The sequence below is a fragment of the Dendronephthya gigantea genome, unplaced genomic scaffold (assembly GCF_004324835.1).
Source record: "Dendronephthya gigantea isolate DGI-Jeju-01 unplaced genomic scaffold, DenGig_1.0 000061F, whole genome shotgun sequence".
NCBI classification, from domain to species: Eukaryota; Metazoa; Cnidaria; class Anthozoa; order Malacalcyonacea; family Nephtheidae; genus Dendronephthya; species Dendronephthya gigantea.
The window spans coordinates 815,213-839,757 of NW_021163071.1; the positions used below are offsets into that span (position 1 = coordinate 815,213).

The 24,545-nt window shown below is 36.6% G+C and overlaps 1 protein-coding gene across 1 annotated transcript; it reads right to left on the minus strand.

The window, feature by feature from the left end:
* Nucleotides 1-688: 688 nt before the first annotated feature.
* On the minus strand, nucleotides 689-23,936 carry LOC114530200 (choline transporter-like protein 4). Its single transcript, XM_028551778.1, has 29 exons — nucleotides 23,793-23,936; nucleotides 22,601-22,645; nucleotides 18,560-18,611; nucleotides 10,267-10,340; nucleotides 9,989-10,039; nucleotides 9,606-9,636; nucleotides 9,431-9,524; nucleotides 9,246-9,356; nucleotides 8,171-8,240; nucleotides 8,005-8,089; nucleotides 7,387-7,429; nucleotides 7,019-7,059; nucleotides 6,872-6,922; nucleotides 6,247-6,308; nucleotides 5,981-6,106; nucleotides 5,310-5,409; nucleotides 5,143-5,235; nucleotides 4,799-4,889; nucleotides 4,648-4,700; nucleotides 4,321-4,450; nucleotides 4,059-4,105; nucleotides 3,680-3,774; nucleotides 3,423-3,462; nucleotides 3,236-3,305; nucleotides 2,881-2,954; nucleotides 2,680-2,750; nucleotides 2,180-2,262; nucleotides 1,975-2,059; nucleotides 689-1,433 (listed from the first exon to the last, which is right to left on the minus strand). Exons 1-29 carry the CDS (start codon nucleotides 23,824-23,826, stop codon nucleotides 1,351-1,353), a joined length of 2,085 nt encoding a protein of 694 aa, XP_028407579.1. The 5' UTR covers nucleotides 23,827-23,936; the 3' UTR covers nucleotides 689-1,350.
* Nucleotides 23,937-24,545: the final 609 nt, after the last annotated feature.

A 24,545-nucleotide genomic window follows, 5' to 3' on the forward strand; every position in this document is an offset into this window, starting at 1 on the left:
AGTTGGACATTCTTCGGATTATATCATCAAACAACTGGTTATATATTTATAAGACATTACTGTCTTAAAATGAAACGCCAATTTCAGTTTCACCGATTGCAAAAACCACAAGATGCGGCAAGTTGTTTTTTGTCAAAGTAACAGATAAAGAAATGAAAGCACAAAATAAGTGAAAAAATTAGGCGTAAAATTATTTTCAAGGTAAAAATTACTTTGTAGAACGCTTTTAATTTCACATTTATGGAGAATCGCCGACCACGGTCGTGTTTTTTGCTGGTACGTACACGCACGTAAAAGTGTAACACCTTCTAAGGGGCTGTTCCCATGAGCCCAGTTGCCAATATTTTACGAAGCATAAACGGACTTTGAGGTATTAAAATGAGTAAATAACACGATTTTGGTAGTCGTGCAATTCTGACAATAGCATGTGATTGTTTTGTTTCAAAAAGACTTATTTTAATACCTCAAAGTCCATTTTACCCTTAGGCTTAGTTGTTATATAATTAATTTTATGCCAGAAAATAATTAATTTTATGCCAGAAAAACACACCAAATCATCAACAGAATCCAACCCTTATACATCCATTCAATAGTTGATTTCATAAGTAGCAATTAAAATACTTGAAATGATTTTAACTTTTATATTAAAAAACTGCAGCCTTAACTAGCGATTTATAGGCAACTAAGACAAGTTTCGATCGTGTTTATTAGATCAGCTGTAACAAAGACAACACATGGATTATTTGTATGTTCTACCAGTGGTAGTAAATTAATTTCCTCTTTTTTAATAAACTATTACAATGATATAGTACGACTGTTGGTTTAGTGAGGTATCTATCCGTTTCATAGCAAACAAGAAATCAGATCAATACCATGCAGTGATCTGAATAATGCATATAATTCGTTACCTATTTTAACCAACTACAAAATTGTTCCACCGGTATAATGTTTAATGCTCACAATTAACACAGACAACATCAGGAACCGCGATAGATAAGGGAATTAGGACAGAGCTCTCTAGGAGGAGAGACGCATTTGAAAAATTTTGGAATTAAGTCTTGCAGAGCCACAGGCGTGTAATCCGATTCTCACATTGCATCAGAAAAGGTTACAAATTGATACACAGAAACTTTTATAGGGTGGGGCAAGAAACCTACCTGGATACGCATACGCGGTCCCTATAACCTGACTATGACAGTACAAAATATCTCACTGACAATATGCACAATTACGATTAACTAGCTTGACATTTATCTGACAAAATATAGCAACTTATTGCCTCAAATGAGGTATGAATATATAAAAGTTTGTCTCTAAGTCAAAAACGAAAGAGGTTAACGCGCTTTAGGATTATTTTCCAATAATATCACGCAGATTTTCACTCATATAATAGGGCTTCTCAGCACTACCGTCATTTCTTTCACTGTCTTCAACTAGATTTCACAAAAGAAAATAAATCACAGTTAATACCTTGGAAACAAAAATGGAAACAAATGTACATTTACGGTTAAAAAATGGAAACAAATGTAAATTTTAAAGCGCTTTTAAGATAACGAGGAAGCAGCCGGGCTTTTTTGCGTTCTGTTTTCAGCAAATGTCCAAAAGTATCGAAAAAAAAATTCTTGACTTTAAGGCGCTGTTTGCTTGCATATTCAAGTTGATGAAATGCAAATTTTATTTAACAATTAACCTTTCCCCCGGGATCTTGTAAACCCAGACATTCTTCGGAGAGGTATAAATTTAAAGCATTTTTCTTCCCACTTTACACTTTAACTTGGAATTGCTGCCTTTTCTACTCATGCATTTATCATGTTAGCAAATATCGAAAGAAATCTTGCGAAATAATATTATTTGCTGCAAATTATCAAATAAAACTTAACAGGATCGTGTTGTTTTTATAGAAAATTCAATTTGAACGAGGACAACACCGTTTTGAAGAAAGGAATTTAGGGGAAACTTTTGTTATTAACTTACGGAAGCAGAAGAATATTGTATCAATAGCCATATCATAGACAGCAAAGAAAATGGCGGCAACGACCCAAGCACCGATCACACACACCTAAAATTACGTTGATACAGAAAAAAATTGAGAAAGCTACATCGAAATGATACCGACAAAATGTCGCCAAATCGACCATTGACGATGATACCGACCATTTGATTTTTGACGACAACTTACCACAATCGGCACGACAGAATACGACAACTGAACATCATCCGCATCGCTGATGAATCTGTCGAACCAGTAAAAACTACCAACGCCTTATAAACAAGAAAAACTTATTCTGATATAGCAAAAGCTGTTCCACTTCCACGGTTCCACCATATCATAACGAAGTGTAGCATGTTTTTTCATTGCCTGAGAATTGATGGCATTGACATAAAATAATGCTCCACAGTTTGTTATGATTGAAGTGGAACGCGATCTTAACTATTTGGACATATTTATTGCAAAAGCCCGCAGATGAAATGGGTTGTTAGAGTTCATTATGCGAATTAAAATTCATTCTAAAATATTCACAAGATGTACCATATGAGGAATACTAAAAACTTTGTTTAGCTGCTTTAAAAGTTTATAATGAGATAATCTTCATATTATTTCATCGTATTTATATAGTAATGGCAGCCCTAGGGAAAAGATTATTCCATTACATCCTCGGCTCGTAACTTGTATAGTACCTATTATTCCAACAACAAAAAGTCGTCCGATGAAGAGAAGGAACGCTGTGACACCATTGACTGCGGCGACTCTACATGAAGAAAATTCATTCATATTCAAAGATATTTCATTCATATTCAATGATAATTCATTCATATTCAATGATAATCACAATTATTTAACACAGTTCACAATTGACTGTGAAAAGAAGCACAGTCTACCTTAAAGCATTTCGCAACAACAGGAAGAAAGCGTCCTTGGCAGCTTTGCAGAAATTTTTGCCGTAAATTGCGATCTAGATAAATGGATTCAATCTTTCTTATAAACATGACTTCGCTCCAGACTGGCGTCTCTTACATTGTAACATTGCCTGTTTTAGGGCCTGTTTACCGAATTTTCGAATTTAAAGGCATAAATGAAATGAATATTGTGACGCATGATGCTACTCTGAGTCACCAACCGGGTAAGCTGGCCCAAAGGGTTTGATTCCCACCGTGGTCAAGCTAATTTTCATATATATACCTGAGTCTTATGCACTATTACTATCACTTAAAAGCATAATTACAAAGTACTTACTCCTATGTATGCATTCTTGTTTAAGAATCTTAAACATTTTTCCAAACACCAGAAACAACATTTCATACATCTACAAAAATGTCAATGTTTCAATGTCAGGGTAGGAAAATGGGAAGGAAACTTTCAGAAATGGCAAATTTTTCACGCAAAACACAAAACGCATTTATTAAAAAGATTATACGCTTACTTCATGACAAACTTAACAAAGCCATTATCCTGGTTTGATTCTAAAGATAAACATGAAGCAAACCAATTTTCACATATTGACTTTCATCGACACTGTCATTGTTTAGTTCCTGAATTTTGGACATCCATTTATGATGTATATAGATGTACTACATGTCCAATTTCTGTACCCAAGTGCTTGTTAAAGCAGTTTTTTGAAACCGTGCAATTGTAATTATTCAAACACAACATGTTCCGGCAAGATCAATCAAATATCACCTTTCAATTTGTGGTCCACATACTCCAGTATGGCTCTAATGAACTGCACAATGGCAATAATTGCTGCACCAAATGCAAGCGATCCCGTATGATATCTAAAAAATAAAACGGGTATGCCGAATCATAGCACATGCAGGACACCTAATTTGTTGAAAGATCATGCATAAGCGACATTTTTTAACATCCACATATATAATCTATCCTGTCGTTCACATCCATCAAAAGAAGAAAATCGAATGTAAAATCACAGCCGAAATGTTGCTAGAGGTCTTGCAAAACGTCCTTGTAAAAGGGCCTTGACGTCTGAAGAAATACGACTTATACGTATTTTGATTATATTTAAATGATTGTATTTCTGATTGTATTTCCCAATTCCTACCTCAATGTTCTGCCAAATGCCGATAAAACTGGTAAAGCTGGGACATCCTGAAAATGAAAGTGAATATTTAGGAAGAACACTTCACATATGTTACGGAATTATTATCGAACAAGTGCATACTCAATGGTAGAAACCAAATATATGCCGACGACTGTTCCTGTCGTTTGTGATGATAAACTGATTACTCTGTCTACAACCTTCCACTAGTTTATATTTTTTTGGGATAGCAATAAACTAAGTTCACACCATGAGTCAAACTTACGTCAGGTTTGTGGAAAGCAAAATACCAGGATGCAAAAGCACCGGCCAGAACGCATTCTCCAAGAGCGATGACAAAGTTCATTAACCAAAGCCAACCAAAGAAATGGTATACCGCCAAGCGATTGAGATTTCTGCAAATATTTTACCACTGATTGGTTAGTTTACTGTAACACCACGCCGGTCTCGAGCTGGGTCAAGAATTTTAAACTACAAAACAGGCGTTTCGAATACGGAGCGAGTTCATGCATAGTACACTCAAAAAATGGAATTTAAAGTTTAATGAATTTTCTGCAAAGAAAGTGTATGCACGAAAGAAAAAAGTATATACTTGTTTGTATCATAGCCAACCAAGACGCAGTCATATCCCGATATATTGGTGTCCTTAGTGAATAATAATAAAATTGAATAATAATATTGATTTAATAAAATTGATTTTTTAAAACGTAAAAATAATCCATGCACAAGGAATCAGAATCTACCTTTTCAGGATCACACGTGGTGTTTTGCATTGTGCTATTTGCTCCATATTTTAAAAGTTCGAACTTTGGAGTACCATTACTGACAAGGAATCTGAGGATCAGTCAAGGAACATAAGGGACAAATGTGGTTAATCCGGTACAGTGATGCAATAAACACTACAGGGTGTACCAATAAAATGTATCCCCTATAGAAACGAAGCTTCTGTTGGAATTTGAATGTTTGGCATAATAATAAGGCATTCAAATTAAAACAAAAGCTTGATTTTAAGAGGAGGTACTTTTTTGACCCACCCTGTATTCACAGTCTCAATTTTCAAATGTGATAGATAAAGTATGAAGGATACAAGGAAACTGCCACAAACCAAGCGAAGACGATAAGTTGCAAAATCCATGGGATTATCGGGAAGAATAGGGTAGAAATCATAGAACCAACGGCCCTGGAAAATAAACAAAAGACATTATCGTCAACTCTTGGTAATGACGGAACAGAAATACTTTATGTAGCACCGACCTGCTGGCTTCTTTTATAAGAGCAATAGCAATGTTTATCCGCTTTCTTAAAACCAGGAGAATCAACAACAAAACGACAAGAACAATTGTGAGGATTATACCTAAAAGTTCAAATAGGCTTTTGTAAAATTTCAATACGGACAATAGCATCCACGGAACCGAAAAAAATGTCCAGTATAAAGTATAAATGTCCAGTATAAAATGGTCCCTGCATTGTAATAGTCAACACGAAGAACGAGTGAAGAATACTGGGGCCTGTTGTACGAAGGCTGGATAGCGCTATCCACCGAATAGTGATTTTTCAACCTTTCTAAAAATGTTTGAAAAGCAATAAAACTTTAGCTTTGGAAGCAACAATTAAAGAGGATCCTCAATTTAGGAATACTAAGGTTTAATCAAAGATAGAAAAATCCACTATCCGGTTTTCATACAACCGGCCTCTGACGTTTACACATACGAGTGGGATTTCGGATTCCTCATAGATAAGGACGCCTAACTTTGTATATCATGGGCGAGACCCATGATATTTTAGAGACAATTTGATGTATTTGTTAGTTGTGAATTAGGACGTCAGAACGTACGAAATGGGCCTTGAGGAACTCATAGTTTAGACGTCTGATTGTCAGTGATTGATGACCCATGTTTATATCATACTAGTGTTTACAATCTTACCAGATGCAAGCCAGAACTTTTTATTGTTTGTAAAATCATCAAGGTTGGTAGTGAATTTCCACTCGATGCTTTTATCCTCTCCTTTATCTTCGAGGCGAGTGTACTTATCGTAGCAGAAATATATGCCTTACAAAGATAATAATCACAATCAAGACAAAATCCCATTGCACGTACACGACTGCATGGGTTCTCATTTTTAATTAAACCTGCTCCACAAGAGCCTCAGCCTGTTTACCACTCTCTCTGCATAAAAATATCACACTCACCAATAATCAGAAGTACAACCGCTGCTAAGATAGAGAACCACACCATGGGCCAAGCTATCCACCTGGAAATATTGTTAGAAACATAAAATAAATAAAAAATAGAATGTATGAACAGGGGGGCAGACCAGATTGGTATCAGGGGGGCAGATAAGATTCTGCTTATTAAGCAACCTTGACAATCGTACTCATTTATCTAAAAAACAATAACACTGCAGTCTTGAACAAATTGTATACGTATTTCTGCTGCATGTAGATACGTTCCAATATAATCAGGAAGCAGCGTGGCAGCGTCTTCAAACAACTTAGCATCAAATGTGGTGTAACAACTGCCTAAACTAGCTCTCCTGACAAAGGCCCTCAGGTCGAAACGTCGAGAAGTGTTTTTGTCTATTTTAGGCAGTTGTTATACCACATTTGATGTATTTCTGCTGTGTAACATAAAGGCCGTTTTCCGTCTATTACGTTCGCTTTCGATACTGTTTCATCCACGCGACCGTATTTTAATAGGTCGTTTCACCCGCGCGGGCAGAGAGGGCGTAATGGAAAATAGCTCTGACGCAAAGTGATCGGGCAAACTAATGGTGTGCCCCCAAAAGAAGATTAGGCCGGTACACCTATGGCTTACCGTGTAATGATTATCCAAATTAGCGACAAAATCATGGAAATAATGAAAGAACTGAAACAAAAAGGAGATTTTTGAAATGCAAATATAGAGAAAGCAAATTTACTGTTGCGTTATAAACTTCCTAAAGAAATGGTTGATGTTAATTACCCCAGTATCCAGTACCATACCATCTTTAGGTCTTCAAAAATCTACAATATAAAGTTTAGTTTTAGGTCTTAACACTGCATGATGTATAGCGATGTTATGAACTTATAACGAAAATAGATGTGTGACGTTGGGATGGGGTGTCGACGCAAACTTTTTTTCGGTAACCAATCGAAAGCATCTGGCTTTACGTTATTACTATCCATTGTTAACTGAGTTCCGATTTCGGGCGGGTTGAGAGCGCGGGTAAGAAAAATCGCTGTTAATCGACACGTAAAATCATTGCCCAGAGATATTTGATAACTTTGATTGTCGTTTCAGGAGAATATGAGACTGCATAAAAATCATTTAACAACAGTTGCATGCAATACCTTCACTCCAATACTCTTAGCATTCATAAACGACCCGAGACCACTAAAAAGAATTGAGAGGAAATTCTCGTAAGTGCAGTACGGATCCTTCTGAGATATCCTTTCTTAGGGGCAATTGTTTCAAACATATTTCAGCTATCGCACCTTTAATGAGTGCAGCGAGAAAAAAACTGCTCGATTCCAAAGCCAATATTGTGGCCATTCCGAAGTTACGGTAGTGGACTGGTGATAGTGATACCGACAACATATTACGGGACTGTTTTTGGGACGTAAACGAAAGGTTCGTCCCAAAAACAGCGCCATGGTGCATTGTCAATATTACTATTACCAGTCCATTACCTCAACTTCGGGATGGCTAACTGCCAGACTAGCTTTGTTTAATTTGCCTAACAGTTTGGGGGGGGGGTACATATATGTCGATTAATTCCTATCTTGTTTAAAGCAATGTTCAATCAATTCAAAGCTGTTCACCACCTTAGTTGCCCAGATAATATATCAAACTAACATGGAAAGTGACATGATGATCAAAATACCTGGATATATAGGAATTAAAATATGAAAACGTAAAAACGTAAAATCCATTTAGACTCATGCAGGAAACTATTAAAGGAAACGCACCTTATTCCATTTTCAAGATTGTCTTTTAATTTAGTGCCGTTTATTTTGTCCAGACCCAAGGCTTTTGGTAAACAACGATAGAGTACTAGAAATATTTTAATATGGTATTTAATTTCTCCAGTAAATGCCAAAGAAATTTACACAAATATCAAACGTTGCTACCAACCTGGTGAACTCTCAATGTAAATATTTGCACACTTATTATCTTCCACTAGTTGCTGCAGCTCTGCGAAGCTCTAAATTAAAATGGAAAAAAATTATCCAAACTAGAATTCACTACATCGCAATGCTTCCACTAATAGATCTTTCTCATGATGACGTCAAGCTCGGAAAGTCTGATGTTACACAAAGTTTGATTGGCTCGTTAGTTTTGTGGAGCCAATCAAACTTCGTGTAACGTCAGGTTTTCCGCGTTTAACGTCATTACGAGAAAGATTTATTATTACTGCCTCTAAACAGCTAAGTGAAAAGGCTAAAAGAAGCTTCTTTACTACCCTAAGGTTTAGAGACTATAATTTATATACCGAAGGCCAGTGGCGTAGGAAGGGGGGGGCACTGGGAGCACGTGCCCCCCCAAGATTTCTCAAGGGACCAAAAGTGCCCTTTTTGTGAAAAAAAAACGAAAAAGTATCTACTGTTTCCCAATAATCCTTAAATTGAGAGGGATTTGCGGCCATTTCAGAGGCCTATATTTCAAAATTTTCTCGGGGGAGCATGCCCCCGAACCCCCCTAGCAGTTCCAAACCCAAAAAATACGAAAAAATGCTCTGCGGTCGGCGGTTTCTGAATCAAACCGTCCCTATATATATATTTTTTTTTATTAACCATTTTAACCGCCATTTTTATTAACCAAAAGAAGTTGGTGCCCCCCCAACCTCTGGATGCTTCCTACGCCCTTGCCGAAGGCTAGAATCAGGGGCGCAGCGTGATTATCTTAACTGGGGGGAGGAAAGTACAGACACGTCTGTCGGTCCCTTGCAATAATGTCGTATAACGTATTATTGCACAAGTAATCCGCCATCTTGGGTGACAAGAGTTTTTCAGGTATGCTAATCTTATAACGTGTTTTGGAATTTTCCACGCAAAAAAGCAATTAGGACGCCAGTTGCAATAGCCCAATAAAATGAATAGCACTAAGGAGCAATTCATGCGACAAACATGCAGTTAAAGAAATTAAGCCATCTAGATAGACTAGCTCAGGTCATAATAATATATAGTGTAGAAATACGAACGTAACTTACCTTCGGTTTCACACCTTCCACGCAAATAGCGTCTGCAAGTTTCACTTTTGCCATCTGCGAGTAATTCCCCTCAACAAAACCATTGGTGTCTGGGCATTTTTCCACACAGACCTATGAAATAAAAGATATATAACTACAATTCTCCAGTTCATCGATTACGTACGTAATTTGTGGGAAACACAAACCTGAGGCGTGGGACACGAGAGGCTGCTGAATTCAGACAAAGAATTTTTTTTCAAACATTTTGTCAAATCGAAGAAAAACAAATGCTTCTTATCCCTAAAGAAAAGAAAACATCTCAGAATACTGAGCTTTGTCCATGATAATATTTTAGGAATAAACACTTTGAAGGATACTCACACAAGACCCTCATCCTTGCCACATGTTTTGCCTATATGACATTTCGAGAAATTCGTTGTTAAACATGTACTATACCTTATAAAATAAAGGGTACTACACACAGTCATCTAAGGGCTATTACTCTAAAGGGAATATCAGACATGTTTTCATGTGACCTAGACAATAAAGGCTTGTGATATTCGGGGATGTTAAGGGTTTCGCATTGCCATGTTGCAATAGCGAATGATAGGGCTTAGTAAAGGAATGGGGAGAAAGGGAGACCTATGGGGTAGATGTCTGATCCCCTTGAATTGCAATAATGATTCTTTAAAACAAAGCAAAGGCAAAAATATGTCCGATTTCGGTCAACAAAAAATACACAATTTAACGCTCGCTGACTTTACCATTGGAATCAGTAGGGTAAATGAGTCTATCCAAGTCACCCTCCTTGAAAGCTAAAACACAAATAGGAAACATATTAATGTCTATTCAAGCTTAGATATTCACCATAACATTCTGGTTAGGTCGGGAAGATGACGGGACGCTCCGATTCAAAATCATGGTAGCATCATTACAGAGACCTCACTACTATCACCATCAATATTGTCACCATCACACAATTAGCTACTATCACCACTACCATCCGAGTAATGTATAACATAGTGAATACTTGGAAAATTACCAATTATTCCAACAACCACCATCCCAATTAAATATAACGTGAAGATCAAACAACATGGAATGTCTGTGCAGGATCTAAAACAATGTAATAAAAGTACTAAAAAATATATATAGATTATAAACTGATTATTGACCAAGCGTGAGGTTTGTACTGTGAAGTATCAGACTGTGGCTTTTTAGTAGGATATGGGTTTTATTGACCGTTCGTCAACCAATCAGACTAGAGGATTTTGAAAAGCCATATAATAATATAATAATATTCCTAATCGAAGTTAATAGGAAGTTATTAATAAAGTGGAACGAGGATGAGTTCAAGTTTTATTTACTCATGTGTACATGCACGCAAAAAAATTGACAACCTTTCCTTGACAAAGAACCTTGTTCAAAAGTTAGTCATGCCAGCTTTTCAAAATTAAGGAAAAATGTTCGTGTGTACGGCCGTCAAGGACAACTTGACAAGGAATTGCGCAGTAGGGAACAGCGCACCAATCTTCGAGCCAATCGAGCCGTGGTTTTTGAAGTTTTTCAATTTCTGTTTGTTTTGAGATTCGGTCATATACTCATTTTATCATGGCTCATATTATCGTAAAATGTACTCATATTATCATAAAACTTGACAAGAAAAATTTGTCAATTTTTTTGCGTACACACGAGCAAATAAAACTTGGCAAGGAAAACTTCTCAACGAAAACTTGTTCGTCATACACACCAGCAAATGAACTGGTCAAGAAAACTTGTCAAAGAAAACTTGCCCGTCTGTATACGGGGCTCAATGCATAGATGACTATGTGTTGATTATTGAAGTTACGAGTTACACACATTACTAAACGTCATTACCATTAAAAATATTATGAGCAATATTATTAGCAGGTGATTATCCGCTTATGTTATAAAATCGTAAAAGGAACCCCTGCAGAACCCTATAGTCTGAACAAATGGACGGTTTCAAATATTCCCTACACTATAGACCTAGGAACGTTTCGATCGTCAAATATGTAATATGTTAAAATATGTAATAATATAAATATGTAATTTATATATGTCTTTTATTCTTCGACATAAGTATATACCAGCAAGCAGCAATATATTTTTCTGCGGGTATCGCTCGTGGACTTATCGCATAAGTATTTGCTTTACTTCAGGGAATTATGTCAATTTATTTTTTCTTTACTTCAGGGAATTATGTCAATTTATATACGGACAGTAAACTAGCAAGAAAAAATCTCACTTCTCACTATCCAAGGTTGTATACCTCAAGCTTGCGTTCAAGCTTGCGACGTGCGATTTTAAAACGTACGTTTGACGTTTCAAAACGTACGTTTAACGTTTCAAAACGTTACGTTTGCCGTTTCAAAACGTACGTTTTGTCACGCCCCCTGCCATGTTTGGGTAATTAAATTGACATGTTTTTGAAGTCTAAACGAACTTGGCATAATATCTAGTGTAAACAAATATGGATCCGTACTCTGTAAAAAAAGTAAATCTATATGGTCGCAGTTACTGTCCTGGTAAACCCATTGGCGAAGAATTTGCATCTTTTATCATCGATAAAATTTTGAAAGAAGGTGGCGACCGTATTACTGGTTACATTCCACGAACGTATGTACAGTACTCCAACGAATTTACAGTATCTCCCAATACGGTAAAAAATATTTGGAATAGATTTTGTGAAGAAGTTCCAACAGTACAACCCAAGCGCAGAGGTGGCAAAAGACAGTCAAAATTACAGGAAGATGACCTCGAACTAATCGAAGTGTTAAAGATTAATTCGCCGTCAATTTCTCTTGCGGAAATCATCCAGGAGCTAACAGAATGTGGCGTCCAAGAGGTTTCCATGTCAACTGTTTCGAGAGCAATAAAAAGCAGGGTGCCTTCAGGTGAACGGTATACAAGAAAGAAACTGACCAAACTGGCGAGGGAGCGGTTTACTCCAAACAACATGTTTTACACACAACTTTTCATAAACTATCTTTCATCGAAGGATCCAAGAAAGTTAAAATTTTTCGACGAAGCTGGAATAAAAATACCAAACGTAGGAACTCGCACGTACGGACACAGTGCTATAGGAACGCGCAGTGTGGAGATAATACGAAAGCAGGAATCTCCAAACAACACATTGAACTTGCTTGTTTCAATTGTTGGGCCCGAATATTATAATATTCTTAGCGGAGCAACAAACACCGCGCGTTTTCTTGCATTTTTCGAAGAGGCCGGAAGAGTGGTCAACGTTAATACAGGTCGTCCATGCCTTGAGGTGGGTGACATCGTTGTGATGGACAATCTTTCGTCTCATCACTACGAAGGTGGAGAAATTTTGGAAGAGTGGTTTGACACAATGGGTATAGAACTATTATATACGCCGTCATACTCTCCTGATCTGAATCCAATTGAATTATGTTTCAACAAGATTAAAAACATTCTAAATGGTGAACTCAGGAAATTGGTCCACGATAATTTACATCTTGCGGTTGCAGAAGCCGTCGAGACACTTTCACCAACGGACATGACAGGTTTCTATGAAGCCACATCTTACTTGTTTATCTAGCACTGTAGTATAGCCATGGTATAGTTGCTTTATTACAATTAAATGAGCATTTATTTTCATTCGATAATGCAGGCACGATTGAAATGGCTGATATAAAAATAGTTCTGACTTCTGAATATTAATTAGTATAGAGAAAATGTAGCGTCATCAGAAACAATAGTTCTAAATATAACGTTTCGTATTTCAATAAATCCAACATCAGTTACGTAATAACTCTCAAATTTTGCGACGTTGAAACGATGGTATTTTTTTCATTTTAATTTATTTCGATTATTTCAAACATTTTAACATTAACTGAACAACAATAAATCTGGTACGGAACAACCACAACGTACAAAATCGAATCAAGTTCCAGTAATATTAGCCTACTATGTAGCCAGAAGCATGCGAGCGAAACACAATTGCAAGGGTGTATTTTACGTTGGTTCTAAAACAAACCGCGGCGTTTAGCCAGCATCAATACTGTAATTGGAGGGGGGCATAAAATAAACTCACACAATGTAATGACAATCGATTTAAAAAAGAAGTTAATCATGCAAAACATGAATATATGAATATGCCCCCCTCCCAATTATCGACGTTTGCTTCGCCACTGAATTCAAAAACGATTTTAATAACGAAATGTTTTCCTTAGCCTGGTAAACCTAATGGCACCTTATTGAACGTAATATCAAATAAAACTTGGACTATGTCATAATATTATCGCATAAGATTAACTAATTGTTTTGCGATGACAAATTTAACAACATAGAAACTGCGTCATTTTCACTGACTTCAGGTACATCGTCACTTGTCGACTCTGCCGGCGCCGGCGTCATGAAACTGTTTGTCGGCGTACTCGTAGTTGTGCGAACACAGTCCCCAGTAGATTGGGTGTACGGCATTGCCATTGGTGAGTAGCTTGGGAAATAGGGACAAATCGATGCCAAAGAAGGCATTGCCATTGGGGTGTACATGTTTCCATATGCCATAGGGAGATCGAAGCCTGTCGGGGCATATGTTGACTGTGGGGTAGGGTAAGACAAGTTCGTGTTGGCACTCTCCAGAGTTTGCGGTTTTGATTTATGCAAGCTTTCTCTGATGACAATAGCTAATTGCTCAGCTTCTTCTTCTTCTGATGCAGGGGCACTATGCAAAATTTGTGAAGGCTTTTCTTTATCAGTATCAAAGCTTATACTGTTACTACAGGAACTGCTACTTTGAGTACTGACTAATCTCGAACTAGGAAACTCTATTCCATGATGCTCGAGTGAGGATCGAGCTGGATTTTCGTGTTTGCGTCGCTTGGTGTTCTGTTTTGACCGGCTGTAAAACTGGTTATTACTCGAATCGTCGTCAGCAAGACCGAGGGCGACATTCAAAATACGTCCGATATCATGTCTTGCGGGGATTTTTCCTCCCAAATTTTTTTTGCAGTACTCCTGCACTAGGTAAACGTGTTTTCGTAGTAATGACCAATTTTGGTTACCGTTTACCATGTAAGCCGCCCTATTTGCTTGCAACAGCTCACTTTCGATTCTAACATGTTTTTTGTCCGTCGCATTTTCTACAGCATGTTTTCTATTGCGAAGTTCTTCCCTTAACTGTTTAAGTTTGATTTCGTGTTGCTTTAATTGCGATCGCATTTCCTTTAATTTATGTTCGCCTGGGTGATTTTTTTCCAATCCGCATTTAAAGACCGATGTGCATTTATCGAGTTGACAATTGCGAGCAGTGTGACCCAACCTAAGGTGACAATTTCTACATATATTTCCATTATTTGGATCTGATTTGACTCTTGCTAATTTTTTTTCAACATTTTCAATGTTTGCTTGTAGCTGCCTAATTACTGTTTCCTGCTCGTCAATCTTTTCCTCGCTTTTCGTAATGTATCTCTCAAGTGGAGTTTTCTCAACACATAAGTCGTTATCTAAACGATCGTCACTGTCATTGTCTAGGCCCATGATCATGCGATCTTCCTCAGTATCATCACTATCTATATCCTCACAGCCCATAAAGTTGCTTACAAGACAAGATTTTACTGTACTTGACGTTGCATAGGTAGCGTCTTAATGCAGATTTTGACTGTGGCTGTCTGCAATGTGAATCGGTCACTTCCTCAACTTGGGCTCTACTGTCAACTTTCGCTTTTACACTTGGTGAAGAGCCCTCGAATACTCTCAATTTAAGACGATGAATATCCGTCCCTGGAATACATTTTATTCCAGTAATTGCGACTCGGAAACATAGGGGATCACTGTTCATTACCACGTATTCTTTCTCGTCATTTTCGTACAGCAATCCGAACGTCAAATCTCTTGTTTTAGGGATTTCTCGTTTTATAGCTTCGGTTAAATCATTGTATGTCCTCGGCGAGGCCGTGAAAAAAACACGCCGTGTTTCTCCAATCTGAACTTGCACTTGTATTTGGTCCATTGTCATGTCATGAATGTCATTTTTCAAATTGCTGTATTGAGTATTTTTAAATAAGTACAAACGTCGCTATATTTAAACATGCCGTATGAACTGCAAAAACATGTCAATTGGCTATCTTTAAAACAGGGAACGGGGAATAGGGGAATGGAACGGGGAATGGAACGGGGAATGGAACGGGGAATGGAACGGGGAATGGAACGGGGAATGGAACGGGGAATGGAACGGGGAATGGAACGGGGAATGGAATGGCTTCGGGGAATGAGCCGGGGAATGAAATGGCTTCGGGGAATGTGCAGCTTGTGCGTCAGTGATTAAAACCTGTAAACGCTTCCATGTCACGAATCATGAGACAGCTACTCACAGTTTGAATTCCTTGAGGTAAAAGACAAAGCGATTACAAGCTCATAGTATAAATGCGATGTTTGCATTGTCATTGTGATGTACATTGATGTACATTAATATATAGATAGAATTTGCATGGGTAGGTGGTTCAATGTAAATCCTCCAAAAGCTGAAGGCAATTAGTATAATACTGTAATAGTATTTTTTGCAGAAATCTTTTTAGTTCTTACTATGCCTTATAAAGCTCAATGTGTGTGATTAAAAGGTGAATAAAGATACTGACACAGTGTCACTTTGTTTTTTATTTCAGGCTATGTGAACAAGACCTCTGGACAGTTTTGTTTAAGCAGGAATAATGGTTGTGGTGGAAATGTGGTGAATGCATTCTTGACAAGTTAATGGGTTTGCTTCCAAGAATACACTGAAACTTGGAGCAACAATGACTTTGAATATAATTATGTAATTAATATATTATTTATTAATCTTAATTTATATGACTTTTTACCTCACATAATTCAAATAATGTTCAGATAAAGAGGTAAATATTTCACTGTTAATGGTGTAATAAATATTTTATATGTTGATTATATTCATAATGAATTATTTGGCAATTCTGTTTAAGAAATCCCACCATAGTAGATCTTTTTTGAAATAGTTACAGTCAAGTTGTTGTCTAGTTTTAGTACAAAATAATACAAGTGCTACAATTAAACAAGGGAAAATAATAAAAATTAATTACATAAGCAAGCACATTTTCTATTTTGAAAAGGTCTATGAATTGAGATGACATGTACTAACAATTTTGTGCATTAATTAAAGACAATTGTATTATTACTGTGGGTTCTTTAATATTGTCCAATACTCCCAGTGACATCCCACTGAATTCCTGCAGGTGTCTCAATCCATCAAACCAGTTTATCTTTTATTTCTATATTTAAGTCAGAATCAATGTATTCAATATCAATATGTAAAAATAATATCTAAGTTCTACAACATTATTTTGACAAGTCTGTTAAAGGAGAAAAGCAATTTTTTCTCTTCATCAGAATTGAGAACCATGTTCTTGAAGCCAACCCCCTTCCTTGGCAGGATGATTATGGTACAAAATGAGAAGGGGGGTGTTGAAAAATTTCTGGATTTCTTCTTGGGGGGTCTCCAAAAAGATAACATATTGATATTGAATACATTGATTCTGACTTAAATATAGAAATAAAAGATAAACTGGTTTGATGGATTGAGACACCTGCAGGAATTCAGTGGGATGTCACTGGGAGTATTGGTCAATATTAAAGAACCCACAGTAAGAATACAATTGTCTTTAATTAATGCACAAAATTGTTAGTACATGTCATCTCAATTCATGGACCTTTTCAAAATAGAAAATGTGCTTGCTTATGTAATTAATTTTTATTATTTTCCCTTGTTTAATTGTAGCACTTGTATTATTTTGTACTAAAACTAGACAACAACTTGACTGTAACTATTTCAAAAAAGATCTACTATGGTGGGATTTCTTAAACAGAATTGCCAAAGTATGGAGCAGGACAAATAATTCATTATGAATATAATCAACATATAAAATATTTATTACACCATTAACAGTGAAATATTTACCTCTTTATCTGAACATTATTTGAATTATGTGAGGTAAAAAGTCATATAAATTAAGATTAATAAATAATATATTAATTACATAATTATATTCAAAGTCATTGTTGCTCAAAGTTTCAGTGTATCTTGGAAGCAAACCCATTAACTTGTCAAGAATGCATTCACCACATTTCCACCACAACCATTATTCCTGCTTAAACAAAACTGTCCAGAGGTCTTGTTCACATAGCCTGAAATAAAAAACAAACAAGTGACACTGTGTCAGTATCTTTATTCACCTTTTAATCACACACATTGAGCTTTATAAGGCATAGTAAGAACTAAAAAGATTTCTGCAAAAAATACTATTACAGTATTATACTAATTGCCTTCAGCTTTTGGAGGATTTACATTGAACCACCTACCCATGCAAATTCTATCTATATATTAATGTACATCAATGTACATCACAATGACAATGCAAACATCGCATTTATACTATGAGCTTGTAATCGCTTTGTCTTTTACCTCAAGGAATTCAAACTGTGAGTAGCTGTCTCATGATTCGTGACATGGAAGCGTTTACAGGTTTTAATCACTGACGCACAAGCTGCACATTCCCCGAAGCCATTTCATTCCCCGGCTCATTCCCCGAAGCCATTCCATTCCCCGTTCCATTCCCCGTTCCATTCCCCGTTCCATTCCCCGTTTCATTCCCCGTTCCATTCCCCGTTCCATTCCCCGTTCCATTCCCCGTTCCATTCCCCTATTCCCCGTTCCCTGTTTTAAAGATAGCCCATGTCAATTTAATTACCCAAACATGGCAGGGGGCGTGACAAAACGTACGTTTTGAAACGGCAAACGTAACGTTTTGAAACGTTAAACGTACGTTTTGAAACGTCAAACGTACGTTTTAAAATCGCACGTCGCAAGCTTGAACGCAAATGGTAGTAGTATTCCGATAACCGTTAATCCTTGGCTATTAATGAATACGAAATTTCGAGCAAAAACGTGGTTGGCAGACTATCATGCATGCCAGCATGCATGGGTAGAAGTGTGAGTTGACACTAAGAATGGCAATATGGATATGGCCTCTTTATTTTAATAATATAATACGACGGTCAAATATTGAGCCTTGCCATCGAAATTTGCGTTGGCAAATAACATTGTTTGGGTTCGTTGATCATACGAATAAAATTCTTTGACACTTGTGACATGAAATAATTTTCTCTCTCAATGATTGTCGGTGACTGATAAAAGTTTTATATGTCGATATTTTTGTTGCCCACTTTACTCGAGTGTTTGTTTAACTTCCTCTTTTTTGGCTCCGTCTACCTTGCTTTTCAGTTCGTGTGAACTATTCAGTATTCAGGATGCAAGTTGCGGTCACCTCATAGCTTACCTGTCTTTAATCGGCCCCTTAAATTCAGGATCAAAGTGACGAGCCTTGCCATCTGAAAACAATGGAGAAACAAATCAACAATACTCAACAGCCAAAACCGCAGTCCTTTTGACTCCAAAAACCGTTGCGAGTTTCTCAGAACTGCTAGGATGCATAAATAGCTTTCTAGTGGTGGTAGAACTTTTCTATTTAGTCGCAAATCCGTCGAGTTTGGTAAGTGGTAATGCAGTTCAAGTAGCTAGCATTTAACAATAACGTCCAGAGGTCGGTTGCATAAAAACACCCATGCAACTATATAGCTACGACTGCTACGTTCTAAATACGCATTTCGCAATCAACTTGTAGTTAATACTCGATTGTAATTGTAATTGGTTAACTTTCGTATTATATTTAACTTCAGCTACATTTTTATACAACCAGACAACAGCAACACACACTTTGGTCTTTCAAAAGCATTATACCGTATATTTCAGACGAACAGCATGTTGCATATAAAAAAATTGTTGTCGAATTGCCACACATACTCCTTGTAATACTTTCCTAATCTCTAAATGGACTCAAATGCACTAACCATCGTCTAGAACAGGCTCTCGATCATCATCACTAGCGTACATTTCTGCTTAACCAAAAGTTGCTTCAAATGTTTTGCTAAATTTACCACACTTACGTGTTGGAGCGTGAAATTTATATTCACTTGTGCTTTCGAAATCCGATACAGCATGCAAATACTTCAAACGAGTTTTACGCAATCAATATTAAGGTGATGCAAAACTACGTAAGTCCAAATTTGAGTTGAATAATTCATCATTCAAGGAATCAAGCCAGGTATGTGACATGGATTTTAGCGTCTCCAAAATGAAAGGCCTTTTAAGCCTGGTTTATACGTCGTATTTTGGTCGGGTCGAATGCAAACAAACAATATATAATGAGATAATAAAGTTCTCATTCTCTATTGTTTGTTCAAATTGCACTCAAAGCACCTAAAATGCGATGTATAGCTGGGCCATCTTGTCATAATCCCCCTTTCTGTATCTGTTCCTCGCCACAGCAAGATGCCTTAGATGGCTCAAATCATTTATAAAGCCTGGCGCAAACTAGAGTTTTCTGCTTCGCTTATGCTCATGCGCGGCTATTTTTGCAGAGTGCTCAAGGCTCAAGCAGCTATAGTGCGCGGTGAACATTTGTGAGTTTTTTCCCACACAAAAAAGTTCAAGTGCTGCTTTAACATCCATGGTTCTCATAGGTATCTGACGGCCGGCGAAAGCTATTGTGAGTGGTAATTAAAGAATAAAGTACTTTGTTTTTCTTAACAATTTCCATTTGTGACACAGCTCACAAACAAATGTTAACAATACATCAGGAACCTTTAGATTGACGTGCAGTCTACAATGTCAGCGGCAGGGGCCGGTTGACGAAGGCTGGATAGAGCTTTTCAACCGTTCCAAAAATGCTTAAAAAGCAATAAAATTTCAGCTTTGGAACCAACAATTATATAGGAATATCATCGGTGGATAGCGCTATCCGCCTTTTATACAACTGGCCTCAGTGGTCGGGTCCAAGTCAGCTAAACGTAGGACACAATCGCGCAATTAAGCTTTTTCTTTTATTTGTTTTGGCCATTCTTTGTTTTCTTGACGGCAGTCAACGCTATACTGTTTGTTTTGTCATTGAAGTGTCATTGAATCCCACATGTTATCCTATGTGACTTGGTACCACGAAATATTTACATATTTTTTTTGTATTAAAATCAGTCAAACGGATCTAATTTTTGCTATTAAAATTAAAAAGAATAAATCGAATGCTGATGATCATACGAAACGCACAGCCAAAAAATTACTGGTGCTGGTTGTTTGATAAGCGAAGGTGGATAAGCCAAAGTCTAAAAGTACTCTCATACATTTTGTGAATTACTGAACCTGCATCTTATGCATTTAATATGTACTTCCATTAAAAATAAAACTATTTACATCGAAATATTCCAGCTCAGTTGTTTCGAACAACCGGCCACTGGTCCTCAACTTCTCACATAATTTAGAACAAATAAAAAATTTATACTATTCCTAAAAATTGTGCAAATATTTTTGCTAAGGTGTTTATTGATAACAGCATGGGGATTAAAAGCCTAGGCTATTACAAGTAAAACAATAACATTATTCATTAACAAGACCCAAGACTGACAAAGAAGCCAGAATGTATCACATTCAGAAAGTGACACAAGAACCTAGGCTTTATTATGTGGCAGAAAAAGAAGCCTTATTAGTTACTGCTTTATTAAAGATCGGATCCTACGTAAGCTATTTAAAGTGTGAAAACATTAATCAAATTGCTTTAAATAAATGTGAAAATGTTGTTTATGTTGAAGGCATTTCCGAGGGAATTAAAGCCAATATGGTAAATGGTAATGTGATAATTAATAGTTGAATTTTTTAGTTATTAACCGCTCTGTGTTACTATTTACTATCTGAAAATAAGATTGCTTTAAAATTAACTTAGTATAAAACAAAACATGAATATAAATGAAACTTAACACGTCATGTACATATTTCAAAATATAGTTTTAAGTTATGCATGTTGTTGCCATGCATGTCAGAATACTTTGATTGCGACAATTTGTCCGATATGGCGACATTTTTATTTCACGTCTTCACTACGTCTACATTATAAAACAACCATGTGAACCGGTATAAACATCGCTCCTATGCAATACAAGAAACTATATGTTCACAGAGAGAGAAAATGTGGACATATGTCAAAAAATGCAATATTTTTCGCTAACAATATTCGATACTGTCAATATACCTGACGGGCAAAACCTAAAATTGACTTTAGCTTAGCCTTGACTTAGGCTTAGCTTTTGAATGTTTATATAAATTGACTATTGCATAATTTTACATAAAATATACTTGCTCCTACCACTCTCGTCGCTTGCCATTCTCACAGTAAGTTTCGCTCAAAACACGGACTGTATTTTCTTGATTTCAAAACGATGCAGCTCATTGACATTGTACGTTAGTGTATTATAATTTGCATATCATTCAGTATTCATATTATGCGGTGTCACGCAGATTAAAACATATTAGCCATTGGCATGGATATGAATCAGCGTGTACAAAACAGAGTCAAAAAGTGCATCCAGAAATTCTTCACCCGCTGTGGATTAAACTGTGCTTGTAATACTAATAACAGGGCTGTTGTATGTAACTGGATACTGCTTCATTTTTGCAGCGAATTTGAAAAATTCAAAATAACTGAAATGCCGTTGAGTCCGTGGCCGTGATGATGAATGTTACCTGTTCCACGTAGCGGGATATAAGTAAAATCTGTAGTTGGCTGTTTTATTACTCGTTCAGGCGTTTTAAATAAACGAATTTAGTTACAACCAGATTCAGAACGTCTGAAGAACCAAAACGTTTATAGTTGATGACACTTGTTACAAGTCACTTGTATGTATTCGGTTATACGTGGGAACGAGGCCTCAGAAAAAATTATACTTTTAATAGGTTCGTATTCAGGCCTGATTCACCATTGCGACTTTCTACGATTCATTGTCTGTAATTACAAAATATAATGACTAGGTGTTGGCTTCTTCCAGTGTAGTCTATGGCCTCCTATTATATACCGCATGGTGGTCTGGACAGCTTTGAAACAAACCGTGTGTTACAAACAAACTGCAGTCTGTTATACTACGACTTTAGATAGACAGCAGGCACCTATAACCTTTTATATGTTTGTAGTAGTTTGTAGCCAACAATAAAGGGTTAAGGTAGTTTACGTATCATGTGATTTACGTTGCTACAAGCGCTAACAATCAATCATGACTTCTATTCGTTCACGATTTCTACTGAAGACGAAATCAGTCAACTAAAAACAACAATTTTCACAAGTGCACGGAGTAAGCAAGTATCACTTCTTAGGACATTCTTGCCCGCAATCAATAAACAAACTTTGAGAATAAGCCATCTATATTTGTATAAAATATACGGCTTGCTATTTCTTTCTAACCTTGCAAAAGTAACAATTATCGAAATTGCAAAAACATACCGACAAGCTCTGTCTTCTCGCCTTTTTCCTCAAACTCCATTGGCGCTAAATGATTGAAGAATATTTGCTGAAATTTCAAGTGAATGAGACACTACCCATCGAATATGATGCTCAACAAAGATAAATAAAGGCCAGGCCAAGGGTCATGTGGCGTTTGGTTACGATGAGTTTCGTTTTATCAATTATATTATAATTGTTAGGAAATTCCGAATCAAGCTAGGTCAAGTCATAGAATTCCGTCGCTCAAGTATTGAGCAATGATCTAAGATTAAGATTATTCATACTAGAATATGATTTCTTCCTTTCATGGTCAAATACTTGATTTATCATAGATGTGCTGCGCTTTCGTGTAAACAAAGACAGTATAATAATATTATTATTTATATTACTTTTCAAACTGACCAGATTGTAATTGGAATTGTGCCTTGAAAACTTGTTACTGTGTTACACCCAGTCAGTAAAGTCATATTTATATACAGTTAACCAAAAGCAGAAGATTTTGGTTGGACAAATATAGCAATCTATAAACATCGTATGAATTGTTTAGAAGCTAGGACGGTATAAGCATGGATGTTATCGTAAATTTGAATTGGTTGAATTGTGCCAAACAATTGCTAAAGGCAAGCAATTTTTCTGAGACTGCCGTTTGCAGACTTTCGTTTGAATCAATATCGGTCATCATAACGTGCAGTAACGTCTTATAACAACTTTTTCGAAATCTTGCTTTGAACAACCTAAGCCTAAGGTTAAATATTTGTACATTTGTACACCTCGCGAAATATTTAATCGTTATAGAACACTTCCAAGTTTTGACTACCAGTTTTTGCCACAGCTGAAGGATTCAATATCGCCTATTTTGAAAATTGCTAGAGCAAATACAATTATCTTACAGTGTGTGCAATGGGGCGGCTCAAGAAGAATCTAAATTTTTGCACTAGAATTCAGGACTAGCTCGTGATCAGAGCTGAATTAAGTTCAACCTCATCGATCGTTCTTATCTATATCATCGCCAAGAGTCACAAACCTGGACATATTCTGGGCTACTTAACTCATTACAGAGATATTTTAAAATTTGAAAGAATAAGAGCTTGTAAATGTATACGGAAACACCCTCAGTGGTCTACCAATACTGATAATTCGAATTATATTTATCACGCAGCAATATAATATTCTTATTTCTCGTTTTGCTTACCAACTTTTTTCTCAGCCAAGTTTTCCTGAGACATGTCTACGTTTCACTGCTGAAGACTGTCTAAAGAGCAACGTTTGATGAATTCAGCCTGATTGTTGAACTACAAGCAGCTTCTTGAACCAAGCAACGAACGGCTTTGAATACAAATTACCATAACTTCTGTATTCATGCTTCCAGAAGATCTAGACAGCAGCCAAGCGCTTAAAGTGTGTGCTATGAATTAGAAAACCGTAAACTTTTGTAAATAATCAAGGCATTTGATACGTTATATTATTACGCCTTGGTTCATCGCATGATACATACATTGAAGAGAAATAATGCTCATAAAAATAACTAAAAATCAAGTATTCAGTTATCCGTTTTCCCTGAATGAACACGAGTATATAGATGGGGTGCAATATTTGCATATTTGATGCATTGACAAGATTTAGGAAGCTTATAATAGTGTAATCCGAACCTACCCGTGGCTTCTAACATTTTTTACGTCAGGTGGGGCACGTCAATACAATTGAGCAACCTGTCTTAGTTCGAGCCTCTAACTAACAAAATCAGAATGCTTAGTGAATGCAATTTCGGATTCAAAATCCCAGGTGTCCCTTTGACTTAAGAACATTCTCAATGAATAACAGTAGAAAATGAGGAGATTAAACTACAATTTGTGATGTTCACGTTCTTGACACTGCTTCTTGTGGCTGATTACGTCACTTATTTCGATTTAACAAGAACACCAGGGAGTCCTTCCAATCTAAACTC